This window comes from Neoarius graeffei, chromosome 3 (assembly GCF_027579695.1).
Source record: "Neoarius graeffei isolate fNeoGra1 chromosome 3, fNeoGra1.pri, whole genome shotgun sequence".
NCBI classification, from domain to species: domain Eukaryota; kingdom Metazoa; phylum Chordata; class Actinopteri; order Siluriformes; family Ariidae; genus Neoarius; species Neoarius graeffei.
In genome coordinates this window covers 83187233-83214570 of record NC_083571.1, presented here as the reverse complement: position 1 = coordinate 83214570, position 27338 = coordinate 83187233, and the positions used below count along the sequence as shown (strand labels likewise).

Sequence of the window (27338 nt, the reverse complement as noted above, 5' to 3'; positions counted from 1 at the left end):
TAATTTAAGGTGGAACAGTGAAGTCAAATCTGAAAGTAAATCTCGCCTTGTTTTGTCTCTGGTCACAGGACCGGTTCTGCAGAAGGACACAGCTGAGCTGGTACAGGTAGGTTTCTCTGTGCTTCTACTCTTTATTTAATTAATTAGTTAGTAATAATTTTAAAGAGATTTTAGCAGAAGTGTATTGTTATTGGAGTTTAAGTTTCATGCAGGTTCATGTTTGTTACATCCTGTTGACACTTTTTTTCCCCGAGTTATTTTTCTGTGTTGAGGTTTCACACGGATGTCTCTTACTGTGTCCAGATCATCCAGGTGTTTTTGTTCAGCTCAAGGTGAAGATGGCGGTGTTGTCTAAGGAATATGGCTTTGTGCTGCTGACTGGAGCAGCCTCTGTTCTCCAGCTCACTTTCCTGTCTCATGCTGTGGTGAGGGCTCGCAGAAAGTACAACGTGCAGGTGAGGGAATAAACCACATGGCTCTTCTAAGGGGTTTTCTGTTCTTGTGTGGTTGCACTTAGGGTAGTATCTCACTGGGCTGCGACAGCTTGCGACCGTCATTCGCGAGAGAGTTTCAAAAGTGTCTTGAAACATTCGCGGGGCTTCTCAGTTTCCTCTCATGAGTCGCAAAGTGTCGCTCCTTCGTCGCTGAAATTTTGAACATGTTCAAAAAATTCGTGCGACAAACTTTCTGTCAAAATAGCCGCAAATGCGTCGCTGGTGTCGCAAAGCTGTCGCGAACAAAGCTGTCAAGTCAGTTTCCGTGAGGCTTCCTGTACTTCCCTGCCTGCCGAAGGAAAGCCGAGCTGCGACTAGTTGAAGTAATTGCGGTAAAATATGCGAATATCAATAAAGTGTGATTCCAAGTGAAAATTGTCGCTAATTCGCATATTTTATCGTAATTGTTGTCTCCAACTAGTCGCAGCCCAGTGAGATACTGGCTTTACACTCTGTTTCCAGGCTACACAGAAACAATACTCTCAGAATAGTTCATTATTTTTTTTCTCTTTTAAACTTAAGTACAATTAAACAGAGCGAAATCAAGAGCAAAATACAGATATGAACAAGACATTCCAAGAACAGACTATCAGTGGCGGCTGGTAGTCTTTCAAACAGGGGAGGCTGGTCGGTTACGATATTTCCAGATTTTAAAAGAAAAAACACATCAATTTTGCCCATACTCTTGCCTCTGATCTGGCTGATTGTTGGCAGCGTCACAAACTGTGAAATAACAGGTTCTTTTGGCCCATTAGCCTACTGTCCAATATACATGATGGTGGTGTTGGGGGGTATATTTTAATATTTTATATTTTAAAATTGTGGCATGTTGTTTAAAAATTGATCATTATTGAAAGCAGCTCTTTGTCAGGAACCTCAGCAGTAACAGCAGAGTGTTCTGGAATAGGCACAAGCACTGACTTTGGGGAGCCAAACATAGAGCTGGGTGCCACACATTTCATTCAATGACACTTTCCCTATATTTTACTTATTTTGACTGAGAAATGTTTTATTGACAATTTTGATAACCCTTCACTTTTTTAATCCAGGTCTGTAGTGTGAAATGTTCTCGGCTGTGTTTTTGTTTAAAAGTGTTTTCCAAATTGTAGCTGTGTTTAATTCATATCCAGAAAAATATATATTCCAATATAATATACTCAGCATAAACATTTTAAATTGATTCTATATTTTTGGTCCATCCATGACATATTACTAAAGTAGCCTATTTACTGTTGTTGATGTGGGTCACTTGCTGTTAGCCAATTCACTTTCTCGTACCAGGAGAGCTGAAAGGAACGAGTATTATTCCCTACCTTTTTCACCAAGTCAATTTGAGGCGTTGGTCTACCCTGCTCTTTAATTTTAATTTTTTCCTCAAAAGGAAGACTGGCAAATGGCTTCGCCAAAATTAAATCAGCAATGCTTGGCATCCGTGCGCAGCTTTCTTGCTAGCTGACTAGCCCCCTCAAGTTCAAGTTCAGTCACTCAAATAAACGAAATTTCTGGAACGAAGATAGCAAACTTGACAACACTATATTTACACTTTATTTACAATGAAAATATATACAAACTAAAAAAGCTGGTAGAAACCGTATGTAATGAATGAAATCGAAATGTAAGCTGATCTCTTACAATACACCACAGCGCTTGCGAATCTGCATGGAACTGAACTGAAATTCACCGCTGCCTGTCTATATTTGAAACGAGCTGTCAATCAAAGAAAATATCTGGCCGCTTTCACCAATCACCAGTCTCCTCGCGGAAACTGCCATGTCCCTCCCACTGTGAGGCTTGGAGTCCGTGGGTGGGCATTTTCGCAGTATTTGTCCAATAACCGTCTTGCATTTTGAGATTGAAAAGTGCATAGCTCCCGAATGCCATTGAAGTCTACTGAGGCTGGGCTGCATCGCGCTGTCACGAGGGGGAAAAACTCACGCACACATTAGGCGAACTGGGGAAAGTTATAACGGAATGATTTCGCGCTGTAGTTGGGTTGAGCACACATATTTCTATGATTCTGGATCTGTTTGTGCCCTGAGGAAGGTCTCTGACCAAAAGCTTGGCAATTAAATGAACTAAAGGATCTAAGTGTGCAGACATTTTTTCTTGTTTCAACAGTCTTTTGGTTTTGTTTGGCACCTTTTTATCGTGAGTGCGGTGTGATCTGTTTAAATGCAATGATTCTGGATCTGAAATAGCAATGTTATAAGGTCGGCTATAACATAAGCCTAGCGCAATTCATCCTACACAATGTTCGTCATTTTTAGAGGAGGCTGAGCCTCCCTCGTTGTCTTAGAGCAATCGCCCGTGATATATATATATAAGAAAAAAACAGAATAGACAAGAGAGTAATTAAGTGTGCGAGAGCATATTTCATGTAAACAAATTTAACGATTTGCAAATGTTGATAGTCTTTAAAGCTTTTGTATTTTTCGATGAAGAGATTGTCCTCCTATATTGTTCAAGTTCTTTATTAAGTACAAAGAGTTCAGGCTTTCTGTTGATGAATTTGCACTTGTGTATGTGAAACTTTGCTAAAAATAAAAACATGTTTATAAAAAAAGAATGCAACTTTATCTTTGTGATTTAAAATTATGAAATCGAAAAATAACATTCTTATAGTAAAGGTGAAAATCAGAAAAGACAGAATCAGCAACATACCTGTGGAAGTCCATCCAGAATTTATAAGTGAATTCACATGACCAAAATAAGTGAGTAGATGTTTCAGGATGCTTTTGGCAGAAAGAACAGTTAACATCAATATCATTCTTAAATCTTGATAAATATTGTTTTGCAGGGTAGAATTTGTGTATTAATTTAAATTAGATCTCTTTTTGACTTTGTTTGATAGAAAAAAATCTTTGTGGTAACGTCCAAACTTTTCCATTCAATATCAGACACAAAATTGGCCCAATAAAATGATGCTGGAGGGACAGAGACTAGGCCATCCTGAAACATGGCTCTTACTTTGGGGTTAAGAAGCTTGCCAGATGAAAAACAAACCCTACCAAGAGAAGACTGTGATGCATCAGGAGGATTGAATGATGAAGGAGGAGAGCTGTAAGAGCCCCTGAATAACATACACAGACCTGAAGGAATAGCATCAAAAACCACTGAAAATTCTCTAGGTGTTATTGGTACATTATATCTCATAAGAAATTCAGAATAATTATACAGCAACCCATCTTTTTCGAACAATTGACTAACCATAACAATTCCGTTGTTAAACCATTTATCCAAAAATAGTGTTTTGTTTTTATAAACAATATTACGGTTATTCCAAATGAAGCAACTGTGCGGAGAGAAACTGTGTTTGTAAATCAATGTCCACACGAGAAGAACCTGTCGATGGAAGTGAGAAAGTTTCAGTGGTATTTTTGGGATGCTGTAATTGCAGAGCAGCAGGAAATTAAGGCCGCCTAAAGTTGAGAATACATGATGCAAAATGAAATTCCAAATAGATGTGGGGTTTTTCAAATACTTTTTGATCCAATTTATTTTGAAGGTATTATTAAGTGCACCAAAATCAATACAATTCAAGCCACCTTTGTCATAGGAGTTTAAAGTGACAGATTTCCTTAAGTAGTGGGTTTTGTTTTTCCATAAATTATGTAACATTTTATCAATCGATTTACACGTTGTGTTATCAACATGTAACGACTGAGCAGCATAGGTTAGACATGAGATTCCCTCTGCATTCGAGAGCAGAACTCTTCCCTTCAGAGACAAGTCTCTCTGCAGCCAGTGGTTAAGGATTTTTTTGGGGTTTTCAATAATAGGAGTGAAGTTTACAGGGCATCTGGATTGCCCGTTTTTAGTGACTTTAATACCAAGGTATGTTACAGAGTTTCTCACAGGAATTCCATGAATTGAGGCTACCAAACAGTCTTTAACAGGCAAAAGTTCGCATTTATTAAGATTAAGGGAAAGTCCGGAGACTTTCGAAAAGGACTGGATACTGCTGATTGCCACTGATACTTGCGAAGCATCCCTGAGAAGGAGAGCAGTGTCATCTGCTAGCTGACTTATAAATATTTCTCTGTTAGCGATGACCATACCCTTTAATGGACTGAGTTTGACATGTAAACTGAGTTGCACAGAAAGAAGAAATAGGCACACTGATAGGGGGCACCCCTGCCTCACTCCACGTTTCAGAGAAAATCTTGGAGAAGTACCATTAGCAAGTTTTATAGAACTATTACTATTTGAATATAACGTATGAACTGCATCAGAATAGTTCATTATTGTTTTATCCGGAGTGGCGCATGCGTGCCCTTCACGCGCGACCGTGAGGGGAAATGGAACTCACAAAGCGTCACTTGGTCGTGGGGCGGGACTGTGTATCAGTGATTGGTCGTGAGCACAAGTTAGGTGTTACAGTGTGAGCCGAACGAACTTGTTTTTTGAACAGCACTTGCGATGTGAACAGGAAAGCCGTATCGAGTTGAAGACAATCACTAATGTGTGGTGAAAAACTCGCTAGATTTGTCACTAGGCTTTTTTAAATCTTAAAATCGCTAAAGGGGTCTAAAAAGTCGCCAACTCTAGCGACAAATTATCTACAGTGGCAACCAGGGACTTGCTAAAAAATTATGAGGAGGGGGCATAAAGGCAATTGATTTTGAAATCATGAATGGAACCTTTAAAAATTAAATGGCTCCAATCCTTTTTAAAAAGCGGTGAAAAGATATGGTTCTCGTTACCTACACTTGTATTTAGTAAAGTCGGAGGTATCAAGTTTCTATTCACATGTGATTTCGAAATACCTAAAAAAAAAATTACTGATCCTTTATTTTACCAGGAATGTCCCATTGAGATACTATACATTATCTCTTCTTCCACGGAGTCCTGGCCAAGGTGGCAGCAAATAAAAAGTTTCAATATACATAGACAACATACACATATAAGCACACAGGCATTCCAAAAAATGAAAATAAAATAAACACAGACTAAGCCCATAGACATTCCAGATGTTATAGACAAGAAAAAAATGAATTAAAGATATAAGGGTTAAAAATTATGAAAAACAATGGCACTGTTGTGTGAGAACTGAGTTTAAAAGATTTTTGAAGACATTTAAGGAGGGTAGGGAGTCCAAATTTAAAGTATTTTGTAATGTATTCCACTCATGTGCTGCATATGAACTAAAGGCAGATTTGCCCAGTTCTGTCCATGTAGGTGGAGACTGAAGGAGGAGTTTTACTGACGAACGTGTACTGTAAGTGTTGGTGCAGTATCAGTAGATTGCATATGTACGGAGGTAGTTTACCCATTAAAGCCTTTGTAATAAATACTAGGCTGTGAGATTTCCTTCTAAGCTGTAGTGACGTCCACTGCACCATGTCATATAGATTACAATGATGTGCTCTTGCTGCAGCACCAGTTACAAACCTCAAAGCAGAATGATAAACAACGTCCAGCTTTTTCAGATAGGATGAAGATGCATGCATGTATATTATGCCTATTAAACTCTCCACCTTTCATCAACAGGTATTGTTAGTGGAAGTTGATCTTTAAACATAACTTCAACCCTCATAGTGTCCCATTGTGGAATAAGAGTTATACAATTCCAATTCCAAAAAAGTTGGGACGCTGTGTAAACTGTAGATAAAGTCAGAATGTGATAATTTGCAAAACATGGAAACCCTATTTTTCATTGAACATAGTACAAAGACAACATTTCACATGTTGAAACTGAGAAATTTCATTGTTTTTTGAAATATACAGTATATGCCATTTTGAATTTGATGTCAGCAACACATTTCAAAAAAGTTGGGACAGGGGCATATTTACCACTGTGTTGCATCACATCTACTTTTAACAACACCCGATAAACATTTGGGAACTGAGGAGACCAATTGCTGTAGTTTTGAAAAATAAATGTTGTCCCATTCTTGCCTGATGTACAATTTCAGTTGCTCAACAGTTCGGGGTCTCCTTTTTCTTATTTTGCACTTCATAATACACCAAATGTTTTAAATGGGAGACAGGTCTGGACTGTAGGCAGGCCAGTTTAGCACCTGGACTCTTTTACTATGGAGCCATGCAGTTTTAATATGTGCAGAAAGCGGTTTGGCATTGTCTTGCTGAAAGATGAAAGGCCTTCCCTGAAAAAGATTTTGTCTGGATGGCAGCATATTGCTCTGAAACATGTATATATCGTTCAGCATTAATGACGCCTTCCAAGATGTACAAGCTACCCATGTCATGTGCACTAATGCACCCTTATACCATCACAGATGCTGGATTTTGAACTGTGCACTGATAATAAGCTGGATGGTCCCTCTCCTCTTTAGCCTGGAGGATGTGGAGTCCATGATTTCTCAAAAGAATTTCTACTTTTGATTCGGCAGACCTCAGGACAATTTTGCACTTTGCCTCAGTCCATCGTAAAAGAGCTCGGGCCCAGAGAAGGCGCCGGTGTTTCTGGATATTGTTTATATCTGGTTTTAACTTGCATTTGTGGACGCAGTAATGACCTGTTTTCACAGACAATGGTTTTCTGTAGTGTTCCTGAGCCCATACAGTAATTTACACTACAGACATGTGTCTGCTTTTAATGCAGTTTTACCTGAGGGCCTGAAGATCACAGGCATCCAATGTCAGTTTTCAGCCTTATCTCTTGCATACAGAGATTTCTCCAGATTCTCTGAATCCTTTAATGATATTATGGACCATAGATGATGTGATCCCCAAATTCTTTGCAATTTTACATTGAGGAATGTTATTCTTAAATTGTTGCACTGTTTGCCCATGTAGTCCTTCACAGAGTGGTGAACCCCTCCCCATCTTTACTTCTGAGAGACTCCGCCTCTCTGGGATGCTCTATTTATACCTAATCATGTTACTGACCTGTTGCCAATTAACCAAATTAGGTTGTTGTTTTTTTTAGCATTACACAACTTTTTCAGTCATCTGTTGCCAATTAACCAAATTATTATTATTTTTTTTAGCATTACACAACTTTTTCAGTCATCTGTTGCCCCTGTCCCAGCTTTTCTGAAACATGTTGCTGACATCAAAATCAAAATGAGCACATATTTTTCAAAACCAATAAAATTTCTCAGTTTCAACATTTGATATGTTGTTCTTGTACTATTTTCAATGAAATATAGGGTTTCTATGATTTTACAAATCTTCACATTCTGTTTTTATGTACAGTTTACACAGTGTCCCAACTTTTTTGGAATTGGGGTTGTATTAAGTAGGAGGAAATTGATATTTATGGAAGAATGGATGGAAAAACATTAGATTAGATTAGATTAGATTAGATTAGATTAGATTAGATTAGATTAGATTAGATAGAACTTTATTGATCACTTTGGGAGGGTTCCCTCAGGGAAATTAAAATCCCAGCAGCATCATTACAGGATAAACAGAGAATAAAAAATAGAAAAAGCTTCTAGATAAATTAAGTATTTACATATACAAATATAAAAAATAAGATATGAAAAAAGTCCAGCAGGAGAGGTATTGCACATTGTCCAGTATTGCTTTTTGTCAGGCTAGGCTACTGCTCCTTCCCGTCTTCTGTCCTCCTGTTACACCCCCAGAGAGGAGCTGTACAGTCTGATGGCGTGAGGAACAAAGGAGTTTTTAAGTCTGTTCGTCCTGCACTTGGGAAGGAGCGTTCTGTCACTGAACAGGCTCCTCTGGTTGCTCATGACGGTGTGCAGAGGGTGACTGGCATCGTCCATGATGTTCAGTAGTTTGTCCATAGTCCTCTTCTCTGACACCATCACTAGAGAGTCCAGCTTCATGCAGACCACAGAGCCGGCCCTCCTGATCAGTTTGTCCAGGCTGGATGTGTCCTTCTTGGATGTGCTGTCCCCCCAGCACACCACGGTGTAAAACAGGACACTGGCGACCACAGACTGATAGAACATCCATAGGAGTTTCCTGCAGATGTTAAAGGACCGCAGCCTCCTCAGGAAGTATAGCCTGCTCTGTACCTTCCTGTACAGGTGGTTGGTGTTGCAAGTCCAGTCCAGCTTGCTGTCCAGCCACAGCCCGAGGTACTTGTAGGAATCAACAGCCTCCACCTCGACTCCCTCGATCAGAACTGGCCGTGACCTTATGGTCTATTGTACATATTATGGATGGAAATGGCAATATACTTGAATTAAGTGAATTTAATACTAAATATGATATGGATTGCTCCATCGAGACTTATAAGAAAGTGACACAAAACATTTCAATAGCCCTTATTTAATTAATAAAAAATATACTGACACCGAGATTACGCAATATTAAAATTGATGATGTGGACCTGGTGGAGGGACTATGTCTCTCGGCTGGCCTGGGAACGCCTCGGTGTTCTTCCCGAGGAGCTGGCCGAGGTGTCTGGGGAAAGGGAAGTTTGGGCTTCCATGCTTAGACTGCTGCCTCCGCGACCCGGCCCCGGATAAGCGGAAGAAGACGAGACGAGACCTGGTGAGCAAAAAGTGCAAGAATAAGTTTTTGAGAAAATATTTAGTTCTCATTATCTCTCGCCGCTTTATCCTGTTCTACAGCGTCGCAGGTAAGCTGGAGCCTATGCCAGCTGACTACGGGCAAAAGGCAGGGTACACCCTGGACAGGTCACCACAGGGCTGACACATAGATACAGACAACCATTCACACCTACGGTCAATTTAGAGTCACCAGTTAACCTAACCTGCATGTCTTTGGAGGAAACCTGCACAGACACAGGGAAAACATGCAAACTCCACACAGAAAGGCCCTTGCCGGTCACGGGGCTCGAACCCAGACCTTCTTGCTATGAGGCGACAGCGCTAACCACTACACCACCGTGCCGCCCCAGGAGCATTATGCCGCTTTTCCACTACAAACGCGGCTGAGTCGGGCTGAGCCGTGCCGTGCTGAGTCGAGCTGAGCGGGGCTGTTGGAGTTGCATTTCGACTACAACCGCGCTGAACCGTGCTGGCTGGAAGTGGGTGGACACATTGGGTGGAGTTAGCGAAAGTGGGTGGACGTCACGTGATGTCGTTAAGCAGCGCAAACAGTGACACCAGTGATCTTTTAAGCGGTAGTCTCACGACCCGAATAGTAAACAATAAACATGGAGGACATGGAGTCGTTAGTGTTGCTGGTCTTGGTTCTGTGGCTTGTTGTCACCGACAACGCAAACAGATACTGGCAAGAGCGTATAGATGAGGCGAGGCGCATAAGGCTTCAGAAATTCTCGTAATTCTTCTTCTTCCGGGTTTGCGGTGTTTACAGATCCCAGCGCGCTCGCGGGGCGTGTGTGAACATGTGAGGACACTCCTCCTCACCAATCAGTGCACAGGGGAGTGTCTGCTCACGCCCCCAGCCTCACTCGGCTCGGTTTGGCTCGCTTCAGCCCCACTCCAAAACCGTGCGAGTTTTAGGGGCTAAGCAGGGCTGAAGCGAGCTGAGTCGTGCTGGTTTTTGGTAGTCGAAACGCGAGCCGTGTCGGGCTGAAGTGAGCTGAAGCGAGCTGAAGTGAGCTGAAAAAGGGTAGTGGAAAAGGGCCATTAGTCTTCAAAATTATGACAAATCTAAAATTTCAACTGTCAGAACAAATTTCTTAAAATTTCCAATCCCCCCCCCAAATATAAAGAAATACATTTTAAAACGATTAGCGATATATATCCCTCCAATGAATTTATATTAAAAAAAAAGATTTCAATTAGAAGTAGAAAATTGCTATATTTGTACCACAAACATAGAAACGACAGAACACCTGTTTTATGCTTGCGAGGTAGTTCTGCACTTATGGAAATCCCTTCACAATTGGATATCTTCCAAATCCATAAGTATAGATTTCTTTTCCTTCCAAAATATTCAGATGGGTGTGATTCCGAAAAATAAGAACATTTGAGTTTCTAGTGAATAATCTTATTATAGTTACAAAATATTACATACACAAATGTCGATTTAGAAAGTGCTCTCCATTATGATCTGTACTTAAACAGGAATTATCTTTATTTCACAAATGTCTCAATAAAATTAACAATGCCCAGGCTAAGAACTTATGCTCACTTATTGTCATATCAGTTGTACTAACCCCTTGTTATATTTGTTTTCTTTTATTTCTTTTCTTTGTCTTACATATCTTTTAATCCACTTATTAGAGGAGGTGGGATTTTGGTTTTTGAAAGATTTGTTAAAAGTATTGTAGAGAGTTTGTCGTTATACGTATGTGTTTTAAAAAAAAAAATCAACAGTGGCAACCCCGAAGGATTGTTTGAACCCGGAAATGACTAGTGACGTCAGACTTAACAAGCAGAAACTCACCCTGTGTCCGAAATCGCGCACTCGTTCACTACTCCCTACTCCCTATATAGGGAATTACTATACCATTACATATATAGTGAGCGCATTGGTAAAATGAAGGAAAAAACAAAAAACGCTTTCGGACACTAGTCCGTCGCGCTGGTATTTACGTCATTACTGTCGCACAATTAAAACGTGCCAGATCAGTCGGCTGGTGGGTTTTCAAAATAATAAATACATACATGCATGTATTTTTGTGATAAATCCATATTATACTGAGCGTATTTCCCACATTAATCAATACAAAGTACCTGCATCTTTCAGTTTTTTTAATCAAGGCTGAATACTTTCTTCTTTGCCGCTGCCTTTTATTAAATCAAATTTGAGACTTTTGATTTCTTTCAGTGCGACTGCAATGCATGATGGGATATATTGCTTTTTTTATTGGAATAGGATTTTTTTTTTAAATTTATTTATTAAACAAAGGAGAATATACAAACTCTCAGGGAGAATATGGATTAAAATTAAAGATTAGGGGATACATGTAAGAGGAAAAACAAACATTGTAAATTACATTTTAAATTAGGCAATTAAATGAACATATAACGGAGCAGAGACAAAAGGAAAAGGATTCATAAATTACAATAACAAATAACGAGCAATGTCTATACTTTGTTTTTCTTGCAATTTTAGTCTTTTTTGAGAGACAAGAAAAACATTTTAAAGTCATTAATAAATCCAGGGAAGTGCACAGTGAATATATTTACCCCTTAATAAAATTGTTAATAATGTCCGAAACAGAAGAGGGCAAATTATCCATGTAGATATTGCTTTGGTTAGTGACCATCGGTTGTACACTACTTTTCATGATGCATTGTGGGATACTATGAGTGCATTATATAGGGTGTAGTTAAATAATCCTCACTACAAAATGGCGTCCTATGTAGTGAGTAGGGAGCGATATCGGACACAGGGTCAGTTTCAATTTGCAAAATGTCCTTGCATGTAAACAAATCTTGACCCAATTGGTGGAACAATCCCATAATGCAGTGCAACTTTGTCACTTCCCAGATTATATATCAGCAGAGGTGTGAAACTGAACAGAATATGTATACACACAAGATGCAACGCCATTTGTATATGTCTGCTGGCGGAGGAATGATGTCCTCAGGTTGTCTGTCTGTGCATCTGAGATTCTCGTTAGTGCAATGTCTCGAGATTGAGTGAGTGGTTGAACGTTTGTAGGATTTACCTGGAACTCTCGCTGTATGCAGCAGAACTGATCCAAACAAGGTCAATGTGACAGCAAGGTCAAATGTCAAACAGTTTTGCTTCAATCACTTCCTTTCTGTTTGAAGGATATTTTAAGAGTTTTTTCTGGCATACAAATTAGTAACCAGTAGGATTAGGTTTGGTGGTGGCAGCATCCCCAGAGAAGCCACTGATGTCCAGGTGTACATGGGTTTTGTTTTGTTTTTGGTGTGTGTTCTTGTAAACAGAGTTGATTTTGTAAGTCGTGGGCATAAAATTGTCCATAAATCACTTTATTCAGAATTCACTTTAATCTGAAGTGCTCCCTCGTCTAAACCAGGGGTTCTCAACCTTTTCTGCTTTGAGGCCCACCTATTCATGCTTTTACCAAGTCGGTGGCCCATTAACAAAGATCCCCAATTATTTTGGCTCATCTATTCTATTAGAATCTGCTGTAGGGGGTGTTGTGGCTCAGGTAGATAAGGCACCATACCATAAATCCGGGGACCCGGGTTCAATTCCGACCCGAGGTCGTTTTCCGATCCCTCCTTGTCTCTCTCCCGCTCATTTCCTGTCTCTACACTATCCTATCCAATAAAGGTGGGAAAAAAAACCCAAAAAAGTCTTAAAAAAAAAAAAGAATCTACTGTAAAGTGTACTGACAGACTGCAACATCACTCCCTGTTACAAATGGGAGCCCAGTAATTAAATAAATGCAATAAAAAACAGTGTGTTTTAATTGTAGGTATTGTATTTTAAACTGTATGGATGTGCCAGAAGCCAACATAATGCATGCAGGGCATTCTCACTCAAAAGGGATTAATGATCCAAAAGTGGAGTCTGGTCGATTAACCCAAGAACTTATTGCCATGTTTGTGTACAGAAAACAAGCAAGTTATTAAAACCAAGAAGTACACTCAAAAGAAGTGGATATAGAAGCCACTCAGTGGGCTAGATCCTTACATGTTAACAAACAGAGATTTTTCCTAGGAGTTGGAAAATGATCCATCCGTTGAGTTCCCCGACATCTCAAACTACTTGGTGCTGCAGACATCATTCTACATGGACAAACCGATGAAAACCTGGAAGACCATGGAGGCGTATAGGTTTTTTTTATATGTGGCCGGGTTAATGATCTGGGCATCAGGACACTACAAAATTGACAGCGGTAGACGGAGCTAAGTGCAAGAAGTGTTTATTGGCAGGTGTGATATTTACAAAAGCAAAACAGAAAGCAGAGTATTTTAAATGGCGTTATAAACATGGTGAGAAACAAACTTGCTGGTGATAATGATAATACTTTGCAAAGTCTCTGTGAAAACAGCTTCCATATTTGTGCATGCTGGCTGCACTCAAATCAGTATCGGGTGTTTCCCATAACGACCGGGTCCCAAGCAAGCGTACAACGCGCTCTGTGAGCGCATGCAGCTGCTCCAGCTGCGCCAGGCTCCAGCGCACAAAGGCGCGACCTGTTGGCCTGCTGTGTGACCACAACTTTTAGCTCACATGTATATCGCCTTGCAGCACCACCAAAATGCCTTATTTTCATTGATAACCCATTGCAAAGCATCACAAGCTGTAGTGTGACCATAGCTTCATGAGACGGATGTGATGTCGGATGCAACCCAGCAATTGTACCCTATTACAAGTTAAAACACACATATATAAAATATATATATATATATATATATATATATATATATATATATATTTTTTTTTTTTTTTACTTCAACTTGGAAAAAATAATCATGCCCCACAAGATGGCACTTTGCCCAGTGGTTGAGAAACACTGGTCTAAACCCATGTGCTGTCCTCATCAATATATCATAGACTAGACAATAAACTAAGAAATCCTGATATGTTACAAAGCGTGATTTACTAAGCTGTGCGTTAGAGTTAGGCAAATGCAAATAACACCATCTTACACTTTTATCACAGTACATAGGCTCGCCTCACTTTGGATTAATCCATTTTCCAAATAAATGTCAAAGATACTGGCATAACAAGACCAACCAACTTGGATTTATAACCCCAATTCCAAAAAAGTTGGGATGCTGTGTAAACTGAAAATAAAAACAGAATGCAATAATTTTTGCAAATCATGGACACCCAATATTTCATTGAAAATAGTACAGAGACAACATATCAAATGTTGAAACTGAGAAGTTTTGGGTTTTGTTTTGTTTTTTTGAAAAATCTATCCTCATTTTGAATTTGTCAGCAACACGTTTCAGAAAAGTTGGGACAGGGCAACAAATGACTGAAAAAGCTGTGTAATGCTAAACAAAAACTAATTTGGTTAATTGGCAACAGGTGAGTAACATGATTGGGTATATAAAGAGCATCCCAGAGAGGCTGAGTCTCTGAGAAGTAAAGATGGGGAGGGGTTCACCGCTCTGTGAAAGACTGCATGGGCAAACAGTGCAACAATTTAAGAATAACGTTCCTCAATGTAAAATTGCAAAGAATTTGGGGATCACATCATCTACAGTGGTGCTTGAAAGTTTGTGAACCCTTTACAATTTTCTATATTTCTGCATAAATATGACCTAAAACATTATCAGATTTTCACACAAGTCCTAAAAGTAGATAAAGAGAACCCAGTTAAACAAATGAGACAAAAATAGTATACTTGGTCATTTATTTATTGAGGAAAATGATCCAATATTACATATCTGTGAGTGGCAGAAGTACGTGAACCACTAGGATTAGCAGTTAATTTGAAGGTGAAATTAGAGTCAGGTGTTTTCAATCAATGGGATGACAATCAGGTGTGAGTGGGCACCCTGTTTTACAACCCTGATTCCAAAAAAGTTGGGACAAAGTACAAATTGTAAATAAAAATGGAATGCAATGATGTGGAAGTTTCAAAATAACATATTTTATTCAGAATAGAACATAGATGACATATCAAATGTTTAAACTGAGAAAATGTATCATTTAAAGATAAAAATTAGGTGATTTTAAATTTCATGACAACAACACATCTCAAAAAAGTTGGGACAAGGCCATGTTTACCACTGTGAGACATCCCCTTTTCTCTTTACAACAGTCTGTAAACGTCTGGGGACTGAGGAGACAAGTTGCTCAAGTTTAGGGATAGGAATGTTAACCCATTCTTGTGTAATGTAGGATTCTAGTTGCTCAACTGTCTTGGGTCTTTTTTGTCGTATCTTCCGTTTTATGATGCGCCAAATGTTTTCTATGGGTGAAAGATCTGGACTGCAGGCTGGCCAGTTCAGTACCCGGACCCTTCTTCTACGCAGCCATGATGCTGTAACTGATGCAGTATGTGGTTTGGCATTGTCATGTTGGAAAATGCAAGGTCTTCCCTGAAAGAGACGTCGTCTGGATGGGAGCATATGTTGCTCTAGAACCTGGGTATACACCATCAATGCTGAAAGGTCTTTCCAGATGTGTAAGCTGCCCATGCCACACGCACTAATGCAACCCCATACCATCAAAGATGCAGGCTTCTGAACTGAGCGCTGATAACAACTTGGGTCGTCCTTCTCCTCTTTAGTCCGAATGACACAGCGTCCCTGATTTCCATAAAGAACTTCAAATTTTGATTCGTCTGACCACAGAACAGTTTTCCACTTTGCCACAGTCCATTTTAAATGAGCCTTGGCCCAGAGAAGACGTCTGCGCTTCTGGATCGTGTTTAGATACGGCTTCTTCTTTGAACTATAGAGTTTTAGCTGGCAACGGCGGATGGCACAGTGAATTGTGCTCACAGATAATGTTCTCTGGAAATATTCCTGAGCCCATTTTGTGATTTCCAATACCGAAGCATGCCTGTATGTGATGCAGTGCCGTCTAAGGGCCCGAAGATCACGGGCACCCGGTATGGTTTTCTGGCCTTGACCCTTCTGCACAGAGATTCTTCCAGATTCTCTGAATCTTTTGATGATATTATGCACTGTAGATGATATGTTCAAACTCCTTTGCAATTTTGCACTGTTGAACTCCTTTCTGATATTGAGCCACTATTTGTCGGCGCAGAATTAGGGGGATTGGTGATCCTCTTCCCATCTTTACTTCTGAGAGCCGCTGCCACTCCAAGATGCTCTTTTTATACCCAGTCATGTTAATGACCTATTGCCAATTGACCTAATGAGTTGCAATTTGGTCCTCCAGCTGTTCCTTTTTTGTACCTTTAACTTTTCCAGCCTCTTATTGCCCCTGTCCCAACTTTTTTGAGATGTGTTGCTGTCATGAAATTTCAAATGAGCCAATATTTGGCATGAAATTTCAAAATGTCTCACTTTCGACATTTGATATGTTGTCTATGTTCTATTGTGAATACAATATCAGTTTTTGAGATTTGTAAATTTTTGCATTACGTTTTTATTTACAATTTGTACTTTGTCCCAACTTTTTTGGAATCGGGGTTGTATTTAAAGAACAGGGATCTATCAAAGTCTGATCTTCACAACACATGTTTGTGGAAGTGTATCATGGCATGAACAAAGGAGATTTCTGAGGGCCTCAAAAAAGGCGTTGATGCTCATCAGGCTGGAAAAGGTTACAAAACCATCTGTAAAGAGTTTGGACTCCACCAATCCACAGTCAGACCGATTGTGTACAAATGGAGGAAATTCAAGACTATTGTTACCCTCCCCAGGAGTGGTCAACCAACAAAGATCACTCCGAGAGCAAGGCGTGTAATAGTCGGCGAGGTCACCAAGGACCCCAGGGTAACTTCTAAGCAACTGAAGGCCTCTCTCACATTGGCTAATGTTAATGTTCATGAGTCCATCATCAGGAGAACACTGAACAACAATGGTGTGCATGGCAGGATTGCAAGGAGAAAGCCACTGCTCTATAAAAAGAACATTGCTGCTCATCTGCAGTTTGCTAAAGATCACATGGACAAGCCAGAAGGCTATTGGAAAAATGTTTTGTGGACGGATGAGACCAAAATAGAACTTTTTGGTTTAAATGAGAAGCATTATGTTTGGAGAAAGGAAAACACTGCATTCCAGCATAAGAACCTTATCCCACCTGTGAAACATGGTGGTGATGGTGGTAGTATCATGGTTTGGGCTTGTTTTGCTGCATCTGGGCCAGGTCGGCTTGCCATCATTGATGGAGCAATGAATTCTGAATTATACCAGCGAATTCTAAAGGAAAATGTCAGGACACCTGTCCATGAATTGAATCTCAAGAGAAGGTGGGTCATGCAGCAAGACAACGACCCTAAGCACACAAGTTGTTCTACCAAAGAATGGTTAAAGAAGAATAAGTTAATGTTTTGGAATGATCAAGTCCTGGCCTTAATCCAATGGAAATGTTGTGGAAGGACCTGAAGCGAGCAGTTCATGTGAGGAAACCCACCAACATCCCAGAGTTGAAGCTGTTCCGTATGGAGGAATGGGCTAAAATTCCTCCAAGCTGGTGTGCAGGACTGATCAACGGTTACCGGAAACGTATAGTTGCAGTTATTGCTGCACAAGGGGGTCACACCAGATACTGAAAGCAAAGGTTCACATACTTTTGCCACTCACAGATATGTAATATTGGATCATTTTCCTCAAAAATTAATGACCAAGTATAATATTTTTGTCTCATTTGTTTAACTGGGTTCTCTTTACTTTTAGGACTTGTGTGAAAATCTGATGTTGTTTAGGTCATATTTATGCAGAAATATAGAAAATTCTAAAGGGTTCACAAACTTTCAAGCACCATTGTATGGTACATAATATCATTAAAAGATTCAGAGAATCTAGAGAAATCTCTTTATGCAAGAGACAAGGCTGAAAACTGGCACTGGATGCCTGCGATCTTCAGGCTCTCAGGCGACACTGCATTAAAAGCAGACAAGTGTCTGTAGTGGAAATCACTGTATGGGCTCAGGAACACTACAGAAAACCATCGTCTGTGAAAACCGTTAATTACTGCATCCACAAATGCAAGTTAATACCAGACATAAACAATATCCAGAAACACCGCCACGTTCTCTGGGCCCGAGCTCTTTTACGATGGACTGAGGCAAAGTGCAAAATTGTCCCGAGGTCTGACGAATCAAAAGTAGAAATTCTTTTTAGAAATCATGGACACCACATCCTCCAGGCTAAAGAGGAGAGGGACGGCTTGTTATCAGTACACAGTTCAAAAGCCAGCATCTGTGATGGCATTAGTGTACGTGACATGGGTAGCCTGTACATCTGGGAAGGCATTATTAATGCTGAATGATGTATACATGTTTCAGAGCAACATGCTGCCATCCAGACAAAATCTTTTTTAGGGAAGGCCTCTCTTCTTTCAGCAAGGCAATGCTTAAGCCACTTTCTGCACATATTGAAACTGCATGGCTCCGTAGTAAGAGTCCAGATGCTAAACTGGCCTGCCTGCAGTCCCGACCTGTCTCCCATTTAAAACATTTGTCACATTATGAAGCGCAAAATATGACAAAGGAGACCCCGAACTGTTGAGCAACTGAAATTGTATATCAGGCAAGAATGGGACAGCATTTCTCTTTCAAAACTACAGCAATTGGTCGTCTCAGTTCCCAAACGTTTAGTGTGTTGTTAAAAGTAGAGGTGATGCAACACAGTGGTAAACATGCCCCTGTCCCAACTTTTCTGAAATGTGTTTGACATCAAATTCAAAATGAGCATATATTTTTCAAAAAACAATAACATTTCTCAGTTTCAACATTTGATATGTTGTCTTCGTATTACTTTTCAATGAAATATAGGGTTTCCATGATTTGCAAATCTTCACAATCTGTTTTTATTTACAGTTTACACAGTGTCCCAACTTTTTTGGAATTGGGGTTGTAGAATAAAACTAATCAAGTTATTAAAACACACAGTCATTTTGCTTCCTTTCCTGTCTCCAGTATCCCACCATGTACAGCGATGACGCAGAGAATGGCCATATCTTCAACTGTATCCAGAGAGCTCACCAAAATACGTATGTGCCTCAACATCCTGTGTAATATGGCAGCATTTACATTGTAATACAGCCCGTTCAACAGTAATCAGTGGGTTTTAGTAAGAGAAGCGATAAAACGCTGTTCATAACCCACAGAAGTGTTTGGATTAGTCCGAGTGTTCTTTTCCCCTGTTCCCTTTGCAGTGTTGAAGTCATGCCGTCCTTCCTGTTCCTCTTGGCTGCTGGAGGCATATACTATCCAGTGAGTACAGTCCCATTCAAAACTTAAAATATGGACTTGGTGATCACTGATCGATGTATTATATTTTATATCGTTCTCTGTTTGTTTGCTGCGTGTGTTTTTTGTGTTAGCGTCTGGCCAGTGTTTTCGGAATAATCTGGATTGTCGGCAGAGCAGTGTATGCACATGAATACTCCACTGGTAGTGAGTAGCTCATTTTTATTTCTTTTATCATTGTCCTGGACATTCAAATGGAAAATGTTGCATTCCCTTATAACAAAATAAAGATGCAATTTTTCACAAGGTATTCAGTGTGTTAGGTTTTGCAGTCATTCCCTTAATCCCTAGATCGTACTGCTTTAGGCCCAGATACCAAAACTCTGGTTGAGACTGGGACATTTTTTGAAACTAGATGTCAGTACATTACCTGATATTTCAATCCTGAGACAAAAATCCACAGTGGGGTGATATGACACCCTGTTTCCACCCTGACGTTATCCCAGATTGTCCTGGAATTCCTCAAATACCACAGCAATTTGCCAACCATTCAACTTGTATTAATTAAAGAATGGTTCGTTGTTGTTTTTTTTTAATGAAATTTCTTTGTTTCATGTTGTGGAAAGCCCACAAAGCAAGTTAGTCCCTGTTATAACTTTTTTTTTTTTAAATAGCATTTTATACAGTTCCTTACAAAGCCTTGATACTGGAGACTCCTTCCATAAACATGAAAAAGCCAGTGGTGTTATATAAAACTTTCTGACTAATCAAAATTGAGCATTTAACAGTGCTGTTGTATAATTCTATCTAAACAAATCAAAGATGCTGGTAAGGAATCGCAACTACACAAAATGAATCAGGTCTGTTGACGCCAAATGGTGTTCAGTTGCTGATGAATGTCCTATTCTGTTGAAACCAGGTAATGTAATATTATATGTAAGAACGTAATATTGTAAATGGTTAGACAATAAGCCGGATATGATCATTTGATGTTGGTACATATTTACTTATTTAACCAAAATTGTGCTTCTTGTTTTTTCCCCTCTCTTGAACAGTGCCTGAGAGAAGGAAGCATGGAGGTTTTGGGTACATCGGTCTGCTGGGTCTGTTCTTATGTACTCTGAACTCTGGCAGAATCATGCTGGGGTGTGGATGCAAACCCAAATGGCCCAGAGAAATGTTTAAAAACTTTTAAAGAACACAGACACACTATTGCTGTATGCTTTTTTTGGGGGGGGATGTGTGACTGTATTTGTTAGAAAAAAATATTATACATCATTTGTCATGAAGTCACCTGAGGGTTATCCGTCCATACATATTATCAATGTATTACTGACGATCATCACACTGATAGTAAAGCTCTTTTAAATACAACATTACAGAATGTAGTCCATGCTTCACTTTAGCTAATTATGTACATCTAATCAGTGTGCATTTTGGTTTTAAGACAAATCAGTATTGCAATACTGCCCAGGTCATCATCTTTGCTTGTTGGTTCAGGTCTCAGGCTCGTCTTCAGGTAGAAACCCCCACTGCCTCAGCAGCTTCCCCCGCTGGTCTGGAGGGGTAATGAAATACTCTCTTTGCTGAGGGGAATAGCGCTCCTCTGCTGGGATGATGTCTCTGTAGGTCCAGTCACGCCAGCACAGGTTAAACTTCTCCAGAAGCTCTATCCTGGCCTCCCGTGAGCTAACACAGTTAGGGGGAGCGACCTGCTGAAATGCTTCACCCACTTCTACACCCTTTAGCACCAGTAAAGCCCGGATAGCAAACCAGCCCCCCAGCCGAGGATGGATACACACTCCAAACATTTTCTGGAGGGGAAACAAGATGGAAACGTAGGAATAATAAAAGGTTAAAAAGCTGAAGTATACAGAGACCAAAAAAAAAGAGACTAAATATTCCAATTCATTTCTAGACCTTGCACACTAACTTAGTGTTTATTATTATAGCAGTTCTCAAAGGTTTTCAAATCTCAGCTGGCAAATACAGTGGTGCTTGAAAGTTTGTGAACCCTTTAGAATTTTCTATATTTCTGCATAAATGACCTAAAACATCAGATTTTCACACAAGTCCTAAAAGTAGATAAAAAGAACCCAGTTAAACAAATGAGACAAAATATTATACTTGGTCATTCATTTATTGAGGAAAATGATCCAGTATTACATATGTGAGTGGCAAAAGTATGTGAACCTTTGCTTTCAGTATCTGGTGTGACCACCTTGTGCAGTAATAACTACAACGAAACGTTTCCGGTAACTGTTGATCAGTCCTGCACACTGGCTTGGAGGAATTTTAGCCCATTCCTCTGTACAGAACAGCTTCAACTCTAGGATGTTGGTGGGTTTCCTCACATGAACTGCTCGCTTCAGGTCCTTCCACAACATTTCGACTGGATTGAGGTCAGGACTTTGACTTGGCCATTCCAAAACATTCTCTGGTAGAACAACTTGTGTGCTTAGGGTCATTGTCTTGCTGCATGACCCACCTTCTCTTGAGATTCAGTTCATAGACAAATGTCCTGACATTTTCCTTTTAGAATTCGCTGGTATAATTCAGAATTCATCGTTCTATCAATGATGGCAAGCCGACCTGACCCAGATGCAGCAAAACAGGCCCAAATCATGATACTACCACCACCACCACCACATTTCACAGCTGGGATAAGGTTCTTATGCTGGAATGCAGTGTTTTCCTTTCTCCAAACATAACGCTTCTCATTTAAACCAAAAAGTTCTATTTTGGTCTCATCCGTCCACAAAACATTTTTCCAATAGCCTTCTGGCTTGTCCATGTGATCTTTAGCAAACTGCAGATGAGCAGCAATGTTCTTTTTGGAGAGCAGTGGCTTTCTCCTTGCAACTCTCAGTACGTTTACATGCACATCCAAATTGAGCTACTGTCGGTAATCGAGACAAGGGTCCCAGCAGGGGTGCCAGAGAAATCCAATCCTACATGCACACAAGGAAATCGAGCTATTGTGTGAGGTACATTATGCACCCGAGCCACAGGTGGCGCTACACGCCCCATCGTGTTGGTACACTTCCGGTTGTCGTCATGAAGAAGAGCTATTCAAGAGTGTAAACAAAGTTATCAGTTCCGTGTTCTCCATTGCGCGTTTTTCTCCCGTCCATGAATTTTAATATATTCAACTCCTTAAGCTGAATGAGCATCAACTCTGTCTCCTCATTGCTCCAGAAGTGCACGTTTCTGCATGCCATTTTCTCTTCTTCGTTTGTTCCTCCTGACCTCTTCTGCTGCTCGCTACTACTGTTGTCATGCCGACCGAGGCTGTCGTGTTTCCCGCTTGTGGTCTCGTCACTCCCGAAGGGGCAGTGCTGAAGTAAGGAGCTCGACTATGTAGCTCGATAGGGTTTACATGCACTAAGTAGCTCGGCAAAAATCGCATAATCTAGGTCGTGTAGCTCGATTACGAGAAATCAAGTTCGGTTCAATTTCAGCCTAGCTAAGGTGTTTCCATGGCATTTAGAACTTCGATTTCAGTTGAGCAACGGCAGAAATTCGATTTTCTCTATGTGCATGTAAACGCACCGTCTGCCATGCACACCATTTGTTGTTCAGTGTTCTCCTGATGGTGGACTCATTAACATTAGTCAATGTGAGAGAGACCTTCATTTGCTTAGAAGTTACCCTGGGGTCCTTTGCGACCTCGCTGACTATTACATGCCTTGCTCTTGGAGTGATCTTTGTTGGTCGACCGCTCCTGGGGAGGGTAACAATGGTCTTGAGTTTCCTCCATTTGTACACAATCTGTCTGACTGTGGATTGGTGGAGTCCAAACTCTTTAGAGATGGTTTTGTAACCTTTTCCAGCCTGATGAGCATCAACAACACTTTTTCTGAGGTCCTCAGAAATCTTTGTTCGTGCCAGGATACACTTCCACAAACATGTGTTGTGAAGATCAGACTTTGATAGATCCCTGTTCTTTAAATAAAACAGGGTGCCCACTCACACCTGATTGTCATCCCATTGATTGAAAACACCTGACTCTCATTTCACCTTCAAATTAACTGCTAATCCTAGAGGTTCACATACTTTTGCCACTCACAGATATGTAATATTGGATCATTTTCCTCAATAAATAAATGACCAAGTATAATATTTTTGTCTCATTTGTTTAACTGGGTTCTCTTTATCTACTTTTAGGACTTGTGTGAAAATCTGATGATGTTTTAGGTCATATTTATGCAGAAATATAGAAAATTCTAAAGGGTTCACAAACTTTCAAGTACCACTGTATGTAAGGTTGTGTAATTTACATTTAACAATGACACTCCAAGTGCTTAAACTGTCCTCAGTATTACATACAAATAAGTGATGTTCTTGTACAAAAAAACAAACTTGTGGTATCAGAAGCAATTTCCCCAAATGTTTCAGACTTTTATCATTTGTTCTTATATTCATGATTTCTGGGTGCGATTTAAATGTTTCTTTTTACAAAATCAACTGTTGACATTGATTTAAAATAATATTTATCAGTGTCTAATTTTGCCACATTCACTATTTGGCCAGAAGTATGTGGACACCTGAGGAATTAACATCCTGTGCCAAAAATCATGGCCATTAATACGGAGCTGTTCCCCCTTTGCTTGTCATAAGTTATAATAACCTCCACTCTTCTCAGAAGTTATTACACTAGATTTTGGGGTGTGGCTGTCAGCCATAAGAGTATTAGGGAGGTCTGGGGTTCAGTGGGTGCTCCAGTCCATCCCAAAGGTGTTCAGTGGTTCTGAGGTCAGGGTTCTGCAGGACGCTCAAGTTCTTCCACTCCAACCTTGTTACATCATATCTTCAAGGAATTCAATTTGTGCACAGGAGCACGGTCATGCTGGAACAGGTTTGGGGCTCTTAGTTCCAGTGAAGGGAATTTGCAAAGTTACAGCATACAAAATACATCCTCCACAATTGTGTGTTTCAAACTTTTTGTGACAACAGTTTGAGAAAGGACCCCGAGTGTGATGGTCAGGTATCCACATACTTTTGGCCATACAGTATATACTGTGGGACAGAACGCACTTCGGTACCTTGTTCCCCCATGGTGGATCTTGAATGTCTGATGGCTGGTAGTAGCACACTGCTCCTGCTACATGAGCTGCAGTCTGAGCCAGAAACTTAGGCTTTCTGCTGGGCAGCAGCTCATAGTCAAAACTGATATCGACACTCTGGTCAGGAAGACACTGAGATCACAAAAATATGATTTCAAAGGTATGACTGCAATCTACAGAAAACTTATTGCTGAGTTTCCTATGATCAGTTAAAAGCTCTGGAAAAACACTTCACACATCAGATGAAATGGCTGATTAACCTCAGAGACGCAGGATTTGATGGTCTGGGCTACACACTGATCTATAGGATCTCTGACACTTTTGCAGCAGCCTGTCTGCAGGAAAGGCAGGAACACTTTCTCAAACATGGATGGCGTGCTCAGCACCACCAGCGCCAGAGTATCCACCGAGTACTGAAGCTGATGGGCCTGAGAAACAACTGCATTGTACCATCCTATCTGTGTGGAAACATGGATGAGAAACATTGTCAAGTATTTCAAATAATAGATTTTTTTTTAATCAGAATGCCTTACATAGGGCGGTACGGTGGTGTAGTGGTTAGCGCTGTCGCCTCACAGCAAGAAGGTCTGGGTTTGAGCCCCGTGGCCGATGAGGGCCTTTCTGTGCGGAGTTTGCATGTTCTCCCCGTGTCTGCGTGGGTTTCCTCCGGGTGCTCCGGTTTCCCCCACAGTCCAAAGACGTGCAGGTTAGGTTAACTGGTGACTCTAAATTGACCATAGGTGTGAATGTGAGTGTGAATGGTTGTGTGTCAGCCCTGTGATGACCTGGCGACTTGTCCAGGGTGTACCCCGCCTTTCGCCCGTAGTCAGCTGGGATAGGCTCCAGCTTGCCTGCCACCCTGTAGAACAGGATAAAGCAGCTAGAGATGATGAGATGAGAATGCCTTACATTAGAAGCATTTAGCAGACACTTTTATATAGAGTGACATACAACAAGGGGGTGCATGGGGCCTTGCTCAAGGGCCCAACAGTGACAACTTGTCAGTGCTGGGGCTTGAACTCACGACCTTCAGATCAGTAACCCAGAGCCTTAAATCGCTGAACTACCATAAGGCATGTATGATTATATACTATTCAAAAAAAGTAGGGGATATATTTTATTTTGAGATCCAAATTTTCACATATACAAAGGGATACGAAAGCATGTTGTATAGTTCCTTACTGAGGAAGCATTTCCAAAGAAATTCATCACCCAAACACATCAATGACACTCTCATGATCAGCACGGGATGCTACTGATGATCAAGGGGGTCGTGCCACAAATTTGCATGACTCTGAATTGGAAGGTTAGAGCCACTCCAAAGGAAGATTTTGAAGAGAAAGCATCAGATTATCAGTGGTTGAAGTCGTTAATTAAACAGAGACCATGCGCCGTCTAACACAGGATGAGAGGTTACGTGCCCTTGGCATGCTACAGGTTGGCACAAGACAGGTCGTTGTGGCAAGAGCATTGAATGTTTCCCAGTCTGTCATCAGCAGATTATGGTCCAGACATCGTGCTACAGGGTCTGTTCAGGATAGACCACGATCCGGTCGACCAAGGGCAACAACTCAGGCTCAGGACAGATTCATCCGCACTATTGCCTTGAGAAATCGTATGGTAACAGCAAATCAGATAAGGTCTCAACTTCGAAGGGATACTGGCTTGGTAGTGAGTGGCCAGACCATCAGGAATCGACTGCACAGATTTCACTTACACGCCCGACGTCCTCGTGTCATTCCCTGTTTGAGGGATCGTCACATTAGGGCCAGACTCCAATGGTGTCGTCATCATCAACGCTGGGATAATCGCCGATGGAACCACGTAATGTTCTCAGATGAGTCGAGGTTCACTGTGGACTTCCTGGACAGATGCAGGAGGGTTTGGCGCCGACGTAACGAACGTTTCCATGACGTTAACGTCATTAGACATGATCCGTATGGGGGTGGCTCTGTAATGGTGTGGGGAGGCATCACTGCTGCCGGCAGAACAGACTTGCATGTTGTTGCTGGACGTGTCACAGGGCAGTACTACCGGGACAACATCTTGGCACCCCATGTTGTGCCGTTTGCACGTCGTTATAGCCGCCGTTTCATTTTCCAAGATGACAATGCCAGATGTCATAGGGCCAGGATCGTTACAGATTACCTCCAGCAGCAGAATATCACCAGATTACCATGGCCAGCACTCAGTCCGGACCTTTCCCCCATCGAGCATGTCTGGGACATGCTTGGACAGCGGCTACGCCAACAACCTCCTGCCAATGTCCAAGAACTTGCTGCAGCATTGCAACAGGAATGGAATAACATTCCCCAAAATGACCTGGGACGTCTCGTTAGGAGTATGCCACGCCGAGGGGGTTTTACCCACTACTGACTCGGTTTCAAAATGGTGGTAAATTTGCTGTGTGACCCTGTGTTTGTGTTGACCCTTATTCTGGAGAATCTGTCCTTTACTGACTGTACACAGGGTTTCAAATAAATTGACAAATGTTTCCTTAATGTTTTTCTGTCATTTGTTTCCTTCCTGACCTCATGATCTGCATTTCATTCTACTTGTAAATCCAATATCCCCTACTTTTTTTGAATAGTATAGATAATAAAGTGTATAATACATTTTCAAACCTATGGTTTATATAATTCACAAACATTTTATAACAGTTTAAACTCCTCCATGTGTACAGGTAGCTGTGCTCTTCCTGGCACCAAATGAAGAAAAATTAATGACAATCTTCCAAAAACACTCGAACATGACTTTAATATCAAACTATTAACTTATAAACGTACCTTTAAAGGATAACCTTCAAAACCTAATGAGTTTAAAGACTCCTGAAGAGGCTGAACAACATCACTCAGCATTGTCTCACTGGATGTCGCCATATTTGAAGGCGCTTCCCAAGAATTATGGGTAATTGAATTTTAAGCAGTATTTTTTAAAATTATTATTATTATTATGTGTAAAGGTAATATGAATTGCTAATTACATAATGCTAGTCCACATGCGGATGTGCCGTGAGGGCAGTTCAAAATAAAAGTCACGGAAGTCGACACTAATTCATAAAACAATTCTATGCCTGAATGTAATTCTCATTTTACATTTTCAAACAAATTCTCAGCATTAGCTGAGCCTTGACGTGGCGTTAAAGAGAGGCGAAACAGCCTGATTTAA

The 27338-nt window shown here is 40.6% G+C and overlaps 2 protein-coding genes and 1 long non-coding RNA gene across 3 annotated transcripts; 1 reads left to right on the top strand and 2 right to left on the bottom strand.

The window, feature by feature from the left end:
* mgst3a (microsomal glutathione S-transferase 3a) lies at nt 1-20478 on the top strand. Its single transcript, XM_060917530.1, has 6 exons — nt 1-106; nt 304-455; nt 18832-18905; nt 19071-19128; nt 19239-19311; nt 20160-20478. Exons 2-6 carry the CDS (start codon nt 339-341, stop codon nt 20297-20299), a joined length of 462 nt encoding a protein of 153 aa, XP_060773513.1. The 5' UTR covers nt 1-106; nt 304-338; the 3' UTR covers nt 20300-20478.
* LOC132882952 (uncharacterized) lies at nt 7787-10898 on the bottom strand. The gene is made up of 2 exons (XR_009654266.1): nt 10755-10898; nt 7787-8924 (listed from the first exon to the last, which is right to left on the bottom strand). It is a non-coding gene; the product is annotated as an uncharacterized LOC132882952 (long non-coding RNA).
* Nucleotides 19333-27201, bottom strand: mmachc (metabolism of cobalamin associated C). Its single transcript, XM_060917529.1, has 4 exons — nt 26957-27201; nt 24431-24628; nt 24150-24302; nt 19333-20918 (listed from the first exon to the last, which is right to left on the bottom strand). Exons 1-4 carry the CDS (start codon nt 27047-27049, stop codon nt 20601-20603), a joined length of 762 nt encoding a protein of 253 aa, XP_060773512.1. The 5' UTR covers nt 27050-27201; the 3' UTR covers nt 19333-20600.
* Between the last annotated feature and the right edge of the window lie 137 nt (nt 27202-27338).

Coding starts and splice junctions, on each gene's coding strand:
- mgst3a (XM_060917530.1), top strand. CDS start 339: ATGGCGGTGTTGTCTAAGGAATATGGCTTTGTGCTGCTGACTGGAGCA. Junction 456..18,831: donor GCAGAAAGTACAACGTGCAG/GTGAGGGAATAA, acceptor TCCTGTCTCCAG/TATCCCACCATGTACAGCGA. Junction 19,129..19,238: donor CTGGAGGCATATACTATCCA/GTGAGTACAGTC, acceptor TTTTTGTGTTAG/CGTCTGGCCAGTGTTTTCGG.
- mmachc (XM_060917529.1), bottom strand. CDS start 27,049: ATGGCGACATCCAGTGAGACAATGCTGAGTGATGTTGTTCAGCCTCTT. Junction 24,629..26,956: donor TTGAAGGTTATCCTTTAAAG/GTACGTTTATAA, acceptor GTTTCCACACAG/ATAGGATGGTACAATGCAGT. Junction 24,303..24,430: donor TCAAATCCTGCGTCTCTGAG/GTTAATCAGCCA, acceptor TTGTGATCTCAG/TGTCTTCCTGACCAGAGTGT.